Source organism: Octopus bimaculoides, chromosome 1 (assembly GCF_046866305.1).
Source record: "Octopus bimaculoides isolate indiv1 chromosome 1, ASM4686630v1, whole genome shotgun sequence".
Taxonomy (NCBI): domain Eukaryota; kingdom Metazoa; phylum Mollusca; class Cephalopoda; order Octopoda; family Octopodidae; genus Octopus; species Octopus bimaculoides.
This window is the reverse complement of record NC_142928.1, coordinates 125,854,209-125,868,606: the sequence shown is the minus strand read 5'-3', so window position 1 is coordinate 125,868,606 and position 14,398 is coordinate 125,854,209. Positions and strand designations below refer to the sequence as shown.

Sequence of the window (14,398 nt, the reverse complement as noted above, 5' to 3'; positions counted from 1 at the left end):
GAAAACAAATGACTAATGTGTGAGTTTGTGTGCATGTGTACGTGTGTATGGGTGTATATATGTATAGATATCTGTATGCATGTATATATGTGTACATATTACATGTACATCTATATATATATATACATCTATACATGTGTATATATATACATGTATGCATATAGAACTATATGTATATATATATCTGTACATATACGTGTACATATATATCTATATGTATACATTTATACATATATATATATATATATATATATATATATATATATATATATATATATACATCTACATATATATATACATGTATATATATATATACATGTATATGTATACATTTGTGCAGATATATATATGCATGTATGTATGTATATATGTATGTATGCCTGGATATATGTGAGAGTATAGTTTCACTGCAGTAGATTCAGTATGAAAATGAAACCATTAAAGTGAAAGTATCTGTCATTACAGTATCGAAATGTAATTGTTTCAGTTAGTGGAATAGTTTCATTTTTAAACTGAATGTATTTGACATGAGTGTTTGTGTTTCACTTTTGACACGTAATACTTAAATAGTGGAGGAGATGTGATGTTGCTGTGGGCTCGACCTATGCAAGTAAGGCATGTGTAAAATTTAAATGAAATTGGTTGTGTAGTTCTCGAGTTTTAGGGAAGCACACAGACACACACACACACACACACACACACACACACACACACGCGCACACATACAGACATACATTCTCATTTATATATATGTGTGTGTGTGTGTGTGTATATATATATATACGACAGATTTTTTTCAGTTTCCGTCTATCAAATCCACTCACAAGGCCTTGGTCAGCCCGAGGCTATAGTAGAAGACACTTGCCCAAGTGCCACGCAGTGGAACTGAACCCGGAACCATGTGGTTGGGAAGCAAGCTTCTCTCCACACAGCCACTCTTGCGCCTTAGTTTACTTACTGAAAATATTTACAACAAATCTGAAACTATTTTAATAAGAATGGTGCACAAAGCAAACACGTCTGATGTGTTTGGGGATTTAATAAATCATAGTAGCCCAGTTTATTAGAGAGCCTAAGTCTGACATCATTCTGTTTAATATGACGATTGTTAAGTAATTACTAAGACAGCAAACACCAGTCCCCAGCGCCTCCGTGAATGTTGTAATATCCTCCTTGTTGCCTTATAGAAACCTTTATACGTTTAATAATCTTTATATGACTATAGTTCATAAACGTTAGATTTTGTTTCAACGTATATTAAATCATGCTAAAAATCCGTTTAATCCCCAATCATCTAACACACACATGTATATAAGCAATTTATGTTTCAAACTAAATATAAATAACTCACTGAAAACCAATTAAACAGCAGTAATTGTTTACATCGCTTTTATTTTATCTCTCAAAATAAGTAGCCTTTACAATTTCATAGCAGCCTGCGCAAATTCTTTGTAATCAATTTTACCACATTTTGTTAAACGAGCAATGATGTCTTTATACTTTTCATCATGGTAATCCATATACATCTTTTTCATTGCCGCCTTTAGTTCCTCTTCGCTGAGACAACCAGAACCGTCAGTGTCAAACGTCTTAAAAGCTAACGCAATATCATCCGGATCTCTTAATAAAGAAATAGAATAGAGAAGAAGCAAAATTAGTAACAATATAAAATTATGCCATTTGTAGAAAAGCAACAAAATAATAATTCATTCAAAGTAAGCAGTTTTTTATTTATAAGGTGAAATTTAGTTGATATAAGAAAGCACTTATGTAACGTATGACTCAGTTGATTAGTGAAAAACTAGATGACTGGGTGGTGGTTTGAATACTGTCATCCACACTTAATCGAGTTCATGGCGAAGACACTCAATACTTATTGGTTGATTTTTACTAATCCTTACGTAAAGAAGGTTTATACAGGGTGGGGTAGAGGGACAGGCGTTTTTGAAAAATTCACAAAATCATTAATTTAAGGTGCAAATTCTATTGACATCAATGTGTTTATATTGAATTAGCATTTGTCAAAATGAAGTATAACAACATCTATCATGTGGAGTCCGTTTTCATTGATACATTTCTGAAAGCGTTCTTGGAAATTCGCCTCCACTTCCTCCGACACTGCTCTGTCGATTTCGGCGAATTCCACGCGATTAACTTCCTTTAAATCGTCCAATATGTGGGGCTAATGCACATGCACACGTGCCTTGAGGTTTCCCCAAGGTTCAATAACGACAGTTCTGTTGATTCGCCATGGCATTGGGATGAAAATGAGCTTCATCATTCATTAAAAAAATGAAGCCGTTATTTACCCCCAAAATTGCTTCCCTCTGACGTGCGAAGTTAAGCCGCCGTGCATAGTCCCTCGGTTTTAACTGTTGCCGATTGACCAATTCGTACGGGTGAAGATGCAGGTCTTCATGCAAAATACGCGTTCAACTGGTTCTTCTTTTATCGCACTCGAAAGGTAAAGTCGACTTCGGCAGAATTTGAATTCAGAACGTAAAGACGGGCGAAATGCCGATATGAATTTTTTTTTTTCCCCGGCGTGCTAACGGTTCTACTAGCTCGCTGCCTTACAAGTTCCTCTAATAATAAAGTGATATAGAACACATAAAGCGGATGTAATTGTGTCTTATTCAAAAAGCACTCTGGGTTACGCAACATTTCTTGATCAGCGGTCTAGTACTCAGACGAAAATGTGTTTTAGTTCATTATGTATGCATGCAACATAAAATTCACCATTTGGGGAAGGTGGCGTTGTGAACAATATATAGTCTAGCGGTGAGTGTCTGCACTCACGAACGCTAGATCATGGTTTCGATTCCCGGAAAGAGCGTTGTGTTCTTGAGCAAAACATTTCCTTTCACGTTGCTCTGCGATCATTTTGACATCTGACGTGTGACACACTCGTGCACCTGTACATGTAATATCGATTTGATGGCGGGAGTGAGTTTATGTACCACAGCACATACATTTGATCACTATAATCAAATCATTTGTGCAGCTCGTTCAGCAAAAACTGAACACACATACGTCGTCTTCCACGGGAAAGGCCTTCATCATTATTATAATTATTATCATTATTGTTGCTGTTGTTGTTGTTGTCGTCGTCGTTGTTGTTGTTGTTGTTGTTGGTATTGTTGTTGTTGTTATTTAAGGTGGCATTTTGATCTTAGCCAAAAGGCCGAGGAAAAATAAAAATAAAATATTTTTTTTAAATAAAAGAAAAGAAATCATTATTTAAGGCGGCGAGCCGGCAGAATCGGTAGCACGCTGGGCGACATGCTTAGCGGTATTTCGTCTACCGCTACGTTCTGTGTTCAAATTCCGCCATGGTCGACTTTGCCTTTCATCCTTTTGGGATCGATGAAATAAGTACCAGTTACACACTGGTGGGGTCGATATAATCAACTAGCCCCCTTCTCCAAAAATTTTCAAGGCCTTGTGCTTAGAATAGAAAAGATTATTGAAAGTGACCGAGCAAACATCGGACTAAGTTACATAGCATTTACTTTTGTTCGTGTGGCTGGATAACATAAGGCTTCTGTTATATATGTCTACAATGTAAACAGCTACAGCAAGTCATTACAAATGTTTAGCTGTATCATTATGGAAGGCATTATGAAATAAAATGAGGGATCTTTTTCCTTTACATGGGCAGCTCGATTGATTAATTTTCTTTAATTAAACACTTTGAAACTTCGTATACTGGTAGAATGTGTCATATAGAACATCTTTTACTCTTAGCGTTACTCTTTACTCTTTTACTTGTTTCAGTCATTTGACCGCGGCCATGCTGGAGCACCGCCTTTAGTCGAGCAAATCGACCCCAGGACTTATTCTTTGGATGCCTAGTTCTTATTCTATCGGTCTCTTTTGCCGAACCGCTAAGTTACGGGGACCTAAACACACCACCATCGGTTGTCAAGCGATGATGGGGGAACACAAACACACAAACATATACAGACACACACACACACACACACACACACTTGCTCAATGTGCCACGCATTGGGACTGAACCCGGAACCATGTGGTTGGGAAGCAAGCTTCTTACCATGCAGCCACTCCAGACTATTACAAGCCACCGGTTGGCCTGGGGCTATAATAAAAGGCACTTGCCCAAGATGCTGCGCAGTGGGACTGATCCCGAAACCATTTGGTTGCAAAACGAGCCTCTTAACCACATACCAATTTGTCGTAAGAAACATATGGGAAAAGCGATAAATGTTACAACTTTACAATTCTTTTTCCTTCCTATAAAATACTTAGCACTGTTTCAAGTGAAATGTAATTGTTATTGCTGTTGTTGTTGTTGCTGTTGTATGCTCGCTCCGTTATCGAAACAGATTCCTATATCTTCCGCTTCTCTCGCCCCTCCACCGACACCATTCAGTTATTAACGGAAATTTATTACTAAGGAATGTTTGGTACTATTGATAGTTGTGCTAGTGGTGATAAGATTGTTGTTGTTGTTCTCGTTGTTTTTACTGTTGTCGGAGCCACTCCTGAGAAAAGTTTCTATTTTCGAAGTTATTTCGTGTTAAAGTTATCGTATTTCGATAATTTCGACCAATCAATGACGTGTATTCAGTTGGCAAAAAATACTGTTGTTGTTTGTCAACAACAACTTCCGGCGGTGTATATTTCGCTTGTCACTGTTATTTATGACATATTTCATTTCAGTTACGTTCATAAGAATAAACGAGTGTATCGGAAAAACGTTTACTTCATGACACCATCATAATCGTTCGTGCATTTCTACTGCTTTTAGGGGGGGGGGGTCCTGTTTTCCTGAAATTTTTTAGCCCCTCCCACTCCAATTCCTTCATTTTTCACTTTTTCCATAACCTTAACCCTAAGACCTCAAACCTAAAACCCTAACCTAAAACCCTAACCTTAAAACTCTAACTCTAAAACCCTAACCTTAACACTAAAACCCAACCCTAACCCTTAAAACCTAACCCTAAAACCCTAACCCTAAGTAGAAAAATTGTTGTAAATGTTTTTAAAGCTAAAACAAGTACAAACGTGCGGACGATGTCATAAATAACAGTGACAAACGATATGATTTTTTGAATATTTTCACTACTGTAAATATTCAAACAACAGCAGTAATTTTATTCAGCTGAATACAAGTCATTGATTGGCTGAAATTACCGAAATACGACAGCTTTAACACGAAATAACTTCGAAAGTAGAAACTTTTCTCAACAGCGCTAAGAGTAAAATATGCTCTATATGACACATTCTACCAGTATACGAAGTTTCAAAGTGTTTAGTTAAAGAAAATTAATTAATCGAACTGCCCATGAAAAGGAAAAGATCCAAAATGAGAGATACGATGAAAAGATACGAAACGTGTGAACTTACTGAAGATATCGCTTATACATCGCTCGAACGAACTCTGGTTTGGTAACTTGGCCATCTTTATTTGTATCATATTCTTCGAAATCGCACTGTCGAAATAAAATAGCAGAGGTAATGATAGCAATATAAATAATAATAATAATAATAATAATAATAATAATAATAATAATAATAATAATAATAATAATAATAATAATAATAATAATGGCAAATAGACCAGATATAGTTGTCAAAGATCATGAAGAAAAAAAATGCTTTCTAATTGATGTATCAATACCAGCAGATGACAACGTTTCTCTGAAAGAAATGGAAAAACTTTCAAAATACAAAGACCTGGAAATAGAGATAACTCGAATGTGGAATCTAAAAACAGAAACAATTCCTATCATAGTAGGTGCCTTAGGTATAATAAAAAAATATTCAGACAAATACATAACAAAAATAGCAGGACTTACAAATATATATAACATACAGAAAATTGCACTACTTGGTACTGCACACATCCTACGCAAAACACTTTCAATACAGTAAACATAAGAGCACCACAGCAAACCACAGCACATACCCAAGGCGCACAGAGCTGCGCTCGGTAGTGAAGTGAAAGCACGTTATAAAAATAAAACTACTGAATAATAATAATAATAATAATGATAATGATAATAATAATAATGATGATGATGATGATGATGATGATGATGATGATGATGATGATGATGATAACACGCAGGTACGCTTCTATGCTTAGATTTGGTTAGTTTTTCTCGATTTGTATGTTTAATGAAAAATCTTAACTTTAGTAGAAAAATAGTAATGACCCTGAGACATACTAAACCAATCTAGTTACATTATACTCTGAAGATACACGCACTAACAAACTCTCTCACACACACACACACATACACTCACACAAACACACATACATATATTACACACACACACATATATATTATTGTCTGGGGGGAGTCATTCTCTTTTAGTACCTTATCAATTTAACGCACTCACCGGTTCGATTTTTACTCATTTACTTACTTTTGCTGAAATTTTCGTTGCGTCTTGCTACCTTTTCAGTAATCGTTGACTGTGTCCGTTATCGGAATTACGTTCTTTTTTTGTTTGTTTGTGTGCATGCATGTGCGTCAGTGTGCATGTGCATACACATATGTTTGTATGTATGCATGTATGTGTGTGTATGTATGTATGACAGTGTGTGTATGCATCTATGTGTGTATGCATGTATGTGTGTATGCATATATATATATGTATGCTTGTGAGCACGTTTGTAGGTATGTATGTATTCTGCAAATCCATGTGCCTGTTTGTGTTCATGTTTGTGTGCTTGTATATGTGTGTGTACTTCTGACTCCTTGTGTGTGCAGGTTTGAGTGTGTCTGTGTATGGGTTTGTGTGATTATGTACGTGCGTATGTGATGTGTTGGATGTGTGTCTCCATATGTATCCTTGTGTGAAGTGTGCATGTGCGTATATGGTCATGTGTTTCAAGGTCCACGTCTAAAAAATGCTCTCAAAGCGCATAAAGTAATAAAAAGGAAGAGACAACCCAAATCCCTAAAAAACTTACCAATGCAAAATTACCCGACACAAGCCCGACACTCACCGTCAAAAAAATGTGGTCGATCTAACTGCAGGACTTGCATCCATCTCATTGAAGGAACAATATACAAATTCCAGTCAGGACAGACATTTGTCGTAAAAAATAACTTCACCTGCGCATTAAAAAATTTACTTTATGCTATTAGGTGTGAAGGGTGCCACAAAGACAACATAGGGCAGACTAGTCTCACCCTCATAGACAGGATGACAGTCCACCCCCAATAATTAAGGAATCCCATCACAAGACAGACACCACTTAGTGGCCACTTAGATCTCTGTGCACATAACAAGTCCCCCAAATTCCTAATTTTCCCACTGTACGAATGCCCAGACAACACCACTGACCAAACACGAATAAATAAGGAAAATATATTTATTCAAAAATACAGACCACAACTCAACATACTCTAACATACCCCACCCCCAGGCACACATCCACAACAAACACACGCAGATATACAAATACACGCGCAAAAACAATGCAAACCTCCCACACAAACACACACACATACATATACACACACGCACAAACACAATATTCCCACGCTCGAGCACAAACCCACACACATTCCAAGAAAACACACATTTATACACATGCAATACGATTCAAGCAATTACAACCAACACTCACAGACAAACACACATACACACACACGTAAACACGAACATGTACACATCTACACACACCGCCCTGACAATTACAAGATACACTCACACAAACACACCCACACATACACAGATACAGACACAAACACGCAAATACAACGCATATATACACACATATGTACCCACACACAAACACAATATGCCCGTTCCCCAGTAAAAAAAATCACACACACTCAAAGAAAAAACACACACGTATATACACGCAACACTGTCCCAACAATCACAACAAACACTCAGAGACACACACACATACATACATACACACATACAAGCACGCACACACACGCAATAACACACACCACCCGAACAAATACAAGACACATAGACACACTCACAGAAACACACCCACACGTATACACACACTGCACAAACAATACAAACAAAACACAATACTACACCCAAACATATGCACGCACCACACAAAATAATAACATACACACTTGCACTCACACACATTTCGCTACAACAAATATAGCACACACACACATGTGCACACACACTCGAAAACTACATTAAACACACCCACATATACATACATGCACACAAACGCATACTCAGAAAAACCCTGACAAATATAATACACTCACACACGGACACACCCACACATGCATACATATGCACCCTCCTCACACACACATACGGTTGCACACACACACACACATACGGTTGCACACACACGTAACCTGGACAATTATAACAACACAAAGATACTCAGACAGAAACACACACACATACGTACAAGCACATAACATCCCCACCAACACAACACACACAAACATACACACGCACACACACAGACGCACACATACACGCACACACGAACAAACACATACACACAAACACATACACACACGTGCGCACACAGAGCTCCCTGACAAATACACACATACACACATATATACAAAAGTATACACATATACACGCACTATCCTGCTAAATATAAAACACACACACACACAGACCCATCCACACATCACTCTGAAATCTAAGACCAATAAAAAAAACCCTCCACACACAAGCACAAGCACATATATATACACACACGCATAGAAACGTGCACAGAGACAAACACTCACACCATTTTGAACGCTAAGACCAATCCCCCAAACCACTGAACCATGACAGACTAGCCCAGAAACAAAAAAAGCCCATTTGATTCCACAATGCTCTTCTCCACCAACTAACCTCCCACATTATTTCTAAAAATATCACACGTTCCTCACACACAAACACACACACACACACTACAAGAGAGGAGATGACGGATGGAAGGGATGGTTATTCCCCTAAAATTCTGTATAAATACTTAAATATGATTTCTTCTGTATATATGCTTCTATACAACCATGATTCTTGATGAACTTGAGTTAATCATAAATTTATTTACTACCTATTTTGAACACTTTCATGTAAACTGTTTAAACAAAAAGCCCCTCTTAACATTTTCTTATTTTTGTCAAAGATTCTATTTTTTAACATTTTCTTTAATACAATTATGATAACCATTTTTAACACAACAAGGCTTATGCAAAGCTTTACATTTTACTTTTGATAAACTTTTTTTTAAACTGAAACCGGTCAAGTCAATAAACATCTTTAAAAGACCTCTGCATTTTCAAACTCTCTTTCCTATATATTTTCACTTATGCGGTACCTTGTAAGTTTACTACTTTGTTTTATATATATATATATATATATATATATATATATATATATATATATATATATATATATATATGGTGAAGTGTATTTATTTCAGAGATTTATTATTGCTTATATATATATATATATATATATATATATATATATATATATAGTAAAGTCAATCGCCCCGTCAAAGTGACTGTTCGATATTACAACTAGTTTAACCCCAGGCAGATCTGCTGGTTATCAATGAGACGCTGCACCCTTTATATACAATATATATCGCTAGCAGGGGAGCGAATCCCTACTATTCTTCAGCAGACAACGGGATCGCGAGATTGACTCAGTTACGAGCTGCTTTGCTCATCCTCAGTCGCGAACACCCGGCCCCTAGAGCGATAGCCATGGTTCACTCAACCCAGCAATATATTGTATACAAAGCAACGATCGGTCACTGATTTGCAACAATCAAAATAGCTAGTTGTAAAATCTCAAGAAGAATCAGAGTAGTAATCATACTTTATTGTATATAAAAGGTACAGCATCGCACCGACAACCAACTTGCGGACGATCTATCTACCTGGGGTTAAACTAGTAGTGACATGAAACAGTCACTTTGATGTAGCGGTTGACTTTACTTGTTAGTATAGTTACTACTCTGATCTCTTCTTGAGATTTTACAACTAGCTATTTTGCTTATATATATGTGTGTGTGTGTGCGTGTGTACTTCAGTGTAGGTCTTAGCGAAGTCCAGTGCCTTAAAAAGGAGCTCCCTTGATATAGATGGGTAGAAATCCACAATATCAAATTGGGTAAACCTAGCTCTACCCCTTCTGCTATTGGTTTTAAACCATATAATGACCTCGCTGGTGTTACGCCATAGGGCGAGGTCAAAGACATTTCTAACGCTGTTATTGATCTTCCTGGTAAGTCGTCTGCTCACCTGTTTAATTTCAAACTTCGTAGGATATATCAGCCTGCACTTGGGGTTAGAGGCACAATTTGGTTTATGGTCATTGATCATTATGAAGGCCTTTCTTCGTGAGCGTCTCTACCCTGTCTTCTATGCCTAGTTTAATCGCTATATCTCTGACCCAGCGGAGGTCCAACATAAGTTGCATCTCCTCCGTTTTGACGATTTCTTAAATTTCTTCTCGCTACATTTTTCAAATTTACAAAAGAAGCAAAAGACGAAGACAAGTGTACGAAAATCAAGCAAGTGTATTAGCTTAATAACCGGGAAAAATTGAAAAGTCTTTTATGTTTCGAGTCTACGCCCTTCGACAGAAAGGTATAAGGGGTAAAACGGAGAGAGAACGAAAATACTGGCGAGAAAAAGACTGTTCAGCGGTCCAACATGGTGGGATATATATATATATATATATATATATATATATATATATATATATATATATATGTGTGTGTGTGTGTGTGTGTGTGTGTGTGTGTGTGTGTGTGTTTGTGTTCACATTACGATGAAAGTGAACAAAGTTTGCTTTAGAGGCGTTGAGATGTCTAGAAAGTTAAAGAAGTAATCATTTTATTCTCAAACACAGGATAATGCTAATAATATAGCATGAACAGGATAAACTACCCCTATTTTGCAGAAAGAAGTTTTGGCGGCAAGCCATGAAACTGGAACTTACACCCCTGTGATTATGCGTCGCAGTGTTCTACTTTAAGCTAAACTGTCCCAATAATAAATTCTTCTGCAAATATATATATATATATATATATATATATATATATATATATATATATATATATGTGTGTGTGTGTGTGTGTGTGTGTGTGTGTGTGTGTGTGTGTGTGTGTGTGTGTGTGTGTGTGTGTGTGTGTGTGTGCGTGTGTGTGTACAAATTATGGTAAGAATGGAGACATAAGGGTAGAAGACCACAGGAACAATACCGTATATCCAAACGCAAGATTTAATATATATGTGTGTGTTCAAATCATTCTAGAATCAATAAATATATAGTTTTAAGTCTCTAAAATGTCTAAAATAGTAAGATAAGATCTTGTTCAAAACGGGGGCACCAGTTTTCATTTATGTTTTATGTAGTGTTTTTGGTACCGAAAGACTTTCAAACTTCGTATACCTGATGCACTTTAATATTGAAAAACCATAATAATACCATGCTAAACAGATTTGCCAATGCAATCCCAGCATGCACGCATAAAATCCGTTCAACATTTCTGATGAAATTCAAAAAGAACAATAAAGATAAAGAGAAGGTTAGGATTAATAGTGAAACCAAAGGGTCATAGCATGAATTCAAACGTAGAATAGTAATAATAATGATTTAGATAGGAATACTTCCATGATTTAAAAGTTATAAATATAATATAATTTAATATATAAGGAAGAAAAATAATAAAATAATTAGAAAAAATACCAATAGACATAATATAAGTAGGCCGGAATATAACTGGTATAATTTGAACTTGAATCGATGATTATGCATGAACTTATAAATGAATTAATAAATGAATTAATAAATAAAATTAAAAATACAAGTAAAATACAAACAAAATCTTATAATGAACTAATTCGTAATAAGATCTACTAGGGCCTGTGATTTAACTTAGCAACCTATGCTAATTAGATATTAGTATATATTCCTTTTTATATATATACATATGCGTAACTCTGCATTCGAAGTTAAAGGGCCATGATGTAATGTATTAGGTCCATTTGATTTTACATTTATGTTAACATATTGTATTATAGGAGAGTATTGTAGTTCGCTTGAAGCATTGTGTATTGTTTGTAAAGAATAAAATGTCACTGTAAACTTTTTATTTTTTTTTTCCTCTCTTTCTGTAACAATGAGCATCCTGATGAAGGGAGTGTCTAATTTCTAATATGAGTACTACACCATATTAATAGACACATCCCGAACTGATCCATGAAAATCCACAGTCGCATATAGAAAAATTTAATAGATAAATACACTAAAAAGAACTATAATAAAATACAAAGTAATAATTATTAAAATAATATAATAGTTATTACTTTGTATTTTATTATAGCTCTTTTTAGTGTATTTGCTTATTAAATTTTTCTTTATGTGACTGTGGATTTTCATGGATGAGTTCAGGAACTGTGGTTCTTTTCTCTAAATTATATATTTATATATTATATACTGTAAAACTTAATTTAATCTAATTTTTGATAACTTAAATTAAATTGTGTTTTTACCTGTGAATTTGGATTTTTATCCTTAATATTATTATCAAATATATATATAAAATTCCGCACATGTATAAGCAAGCTAGTATGTTCATTCTCTGCGATGATTTGAAAAGCGGTACGGAATTTTAGATATATTTTTTATGCTTAAAGCTAATAAGCGATCACCGTGTATTTTCTAAAGAAAATAATTTAATATTGAGGCATATAAGCCCTCGGCGCAAAAGAGTGGGCTTTACATTTTTGTATCTGGTTTGCAAGATTTTTTATGTGAATTTGTGTGTTGAAACAATTTTTTTTGTGTGTGTCTAGGGAGAGGCTTATGTCAATATTATTACCACTCGCACAGGTTCAATTTCATTCTTTTGTATTCGTCAGTGTGTGAGTTTGTGTGTATACGCACACAAAGACACACGCATACATCTTTGGGTAAATTTTTACAGAGAGAGAGAGAGAGAGAGAGAGAGAGAGAGAGAGAGAGAGAGAGAGAGAGAGAGAGAGAGAGAGAGAGAGAGAGAGCGTGCACGTGTGTATACAGACGTGCGCATATATACACATTCAATACTTGAGTTTTAATGTGCTCGAAAGTATGTTTTGTGACTGTGTAATGAGCGATGCTTGTATTTCTGATATAAATATAAAGCTGAAAAACTATTAAAAAATACTTTTACAAACCTCTACAGTATGTATGGAAAGAGTTGGAAATATCTGATTCAAATGACCGAACAACTCTTCCAATTCTAAGACTCCACTCTTATTCTTGTCGATATCTTCAAAGACTTGACCCCAATTTATATCACACATCCTGAACTAATTGTAACGAAAATGGATATCAACCTCGAGGAGAATTGCTATTTTCCTGTCTGTAGTATGGAACACTTGTCACACTTAGCTAGCTCTAAGTAGAAAGATACACACAAAAATACTCATTTGCTTTTATATAAAACTAACTCCCATCACCCACTCCTACAGCTACTGGTATTTCATTGGTTACCAGCAATGCCTATCTTTAACCTCACCATCAGAACATCTGCTATAATTATTACATTCCCCCTACCTTACGTCATAGACGCTTCCCCCTATAAGTATGGATGTATAGTTGTAAAAATCGATTTTCAACCATAACTTTTAACTATTTTCAAGTCGGAATAACTCACTATTGTTTATAACAGGAGTTAAGTCCCCTTCTAGCGACGAGCAAGCTTTTAAGACTTTTGTTGTTTTTTTTTCATCGAGGAAAAATGTGTTTTGTTGATATACGGGCAACACACACACACACATACGAAATTGTATGCGTACAAAAAATATGTATACAATTGGTGTACGGACGTGCGTGTGTGTATGTGTGTGTATACATATATGTACATACCTACATCTACATGTTCTACATATATATATAGATGCATATCCGGGTACAGGACGTCAAAAAACATGGACAAAAGAGGAACGGGAATATAAACAAAGCACTTTTTTACGGACAACAGAATGAACACATAGGAAAACAGACGAGCCACTTATGGAACTTTTCCTTCATCAGCTGCCTTTATGCTAAACTAGGCGTTTCGAAGATGAGGCAAGACTTAGCTGTGATCTGAACATAACTGCTTCTGACACAGAGAATCGGGAGCCCTTTTGGGAATTCTACTTTCTTTTCTGGAAGGGTTCCCAACCCATGGGCAAAGAGGGGTTAGATGATGGCGGTGGTGTTTTCAAAGGGCTGGCATGTATAACCTGATTACCTCTGCCGATCAAACTCCCAACCCATGCACTCCTATCACGACACTGATTCTGTCCAAATTTGACGTCGCTGTTACTTAGTTTGGTTTGAAATAAAGAACTTGGTTAGCTTAATAATCCCAACTTAATCCTGGGCAAAGCCGGGCTATACTGCTAGTAGTATATACACACGCACA

General features: G+C 35.9%; 1 protein-coding gene across 1 annotated transcript; it reads right to left on the bottom strand.

The window, feature by feature from the left end:
* Positions 1-1,361: 1,361 nt before the first annotated feature.
* LOC128248549 (uncharacterized) lies at positions 1,362-13,422 on the bottom strand. The gene is made up of 3 exons (XM_089357363.1): positions 13,161-13,422; positions 5,374-5,459; positions 1,362-1,620 (listed from the first exon to the last, which is right to left on the bottom strand). Exons 1-3 carry the CDS (start codon positions 13,287-13,289, stop codon positions 1,419-1,421), a joined length of 417 nt encoding a protein of 138 aa, XP_089213489.1. The 5' UTR covers positions 13,290-13,422; the 3' UTR covers positions 1,362-1,418.
* Between the last annotated feature and the right edge of the window lie 976 nt (positions 13,423-14,398).

What these genes read in the sequence shown, in the direction of transcription:
- LOC128248549 (XM_089357363.1), bottom strand. Translation starts at nt 13,289, where the DNA reads ATGTGTGATATAAATTGGGGTCAAGTCTTTGAAGATATCGACAAGAAT. An exon ending in TTTCCATACATACTGTAGAG is followed by an intron (nt 5,460 to 13,160) that starts GTTTGTAAAAGT and finishes TTATTTCGACAG; the next exon opens with TGCGATTTCGAAGAATATGA. An exon ending in ATGTATAAGCGATATCTTCA is followed by an intron (nt 1,621 to 5,373) that starts GTAAGTTCACAC and finishes TTCTTTATTAAG; the next exon opens with AGATCCGGATGATATTGCGT.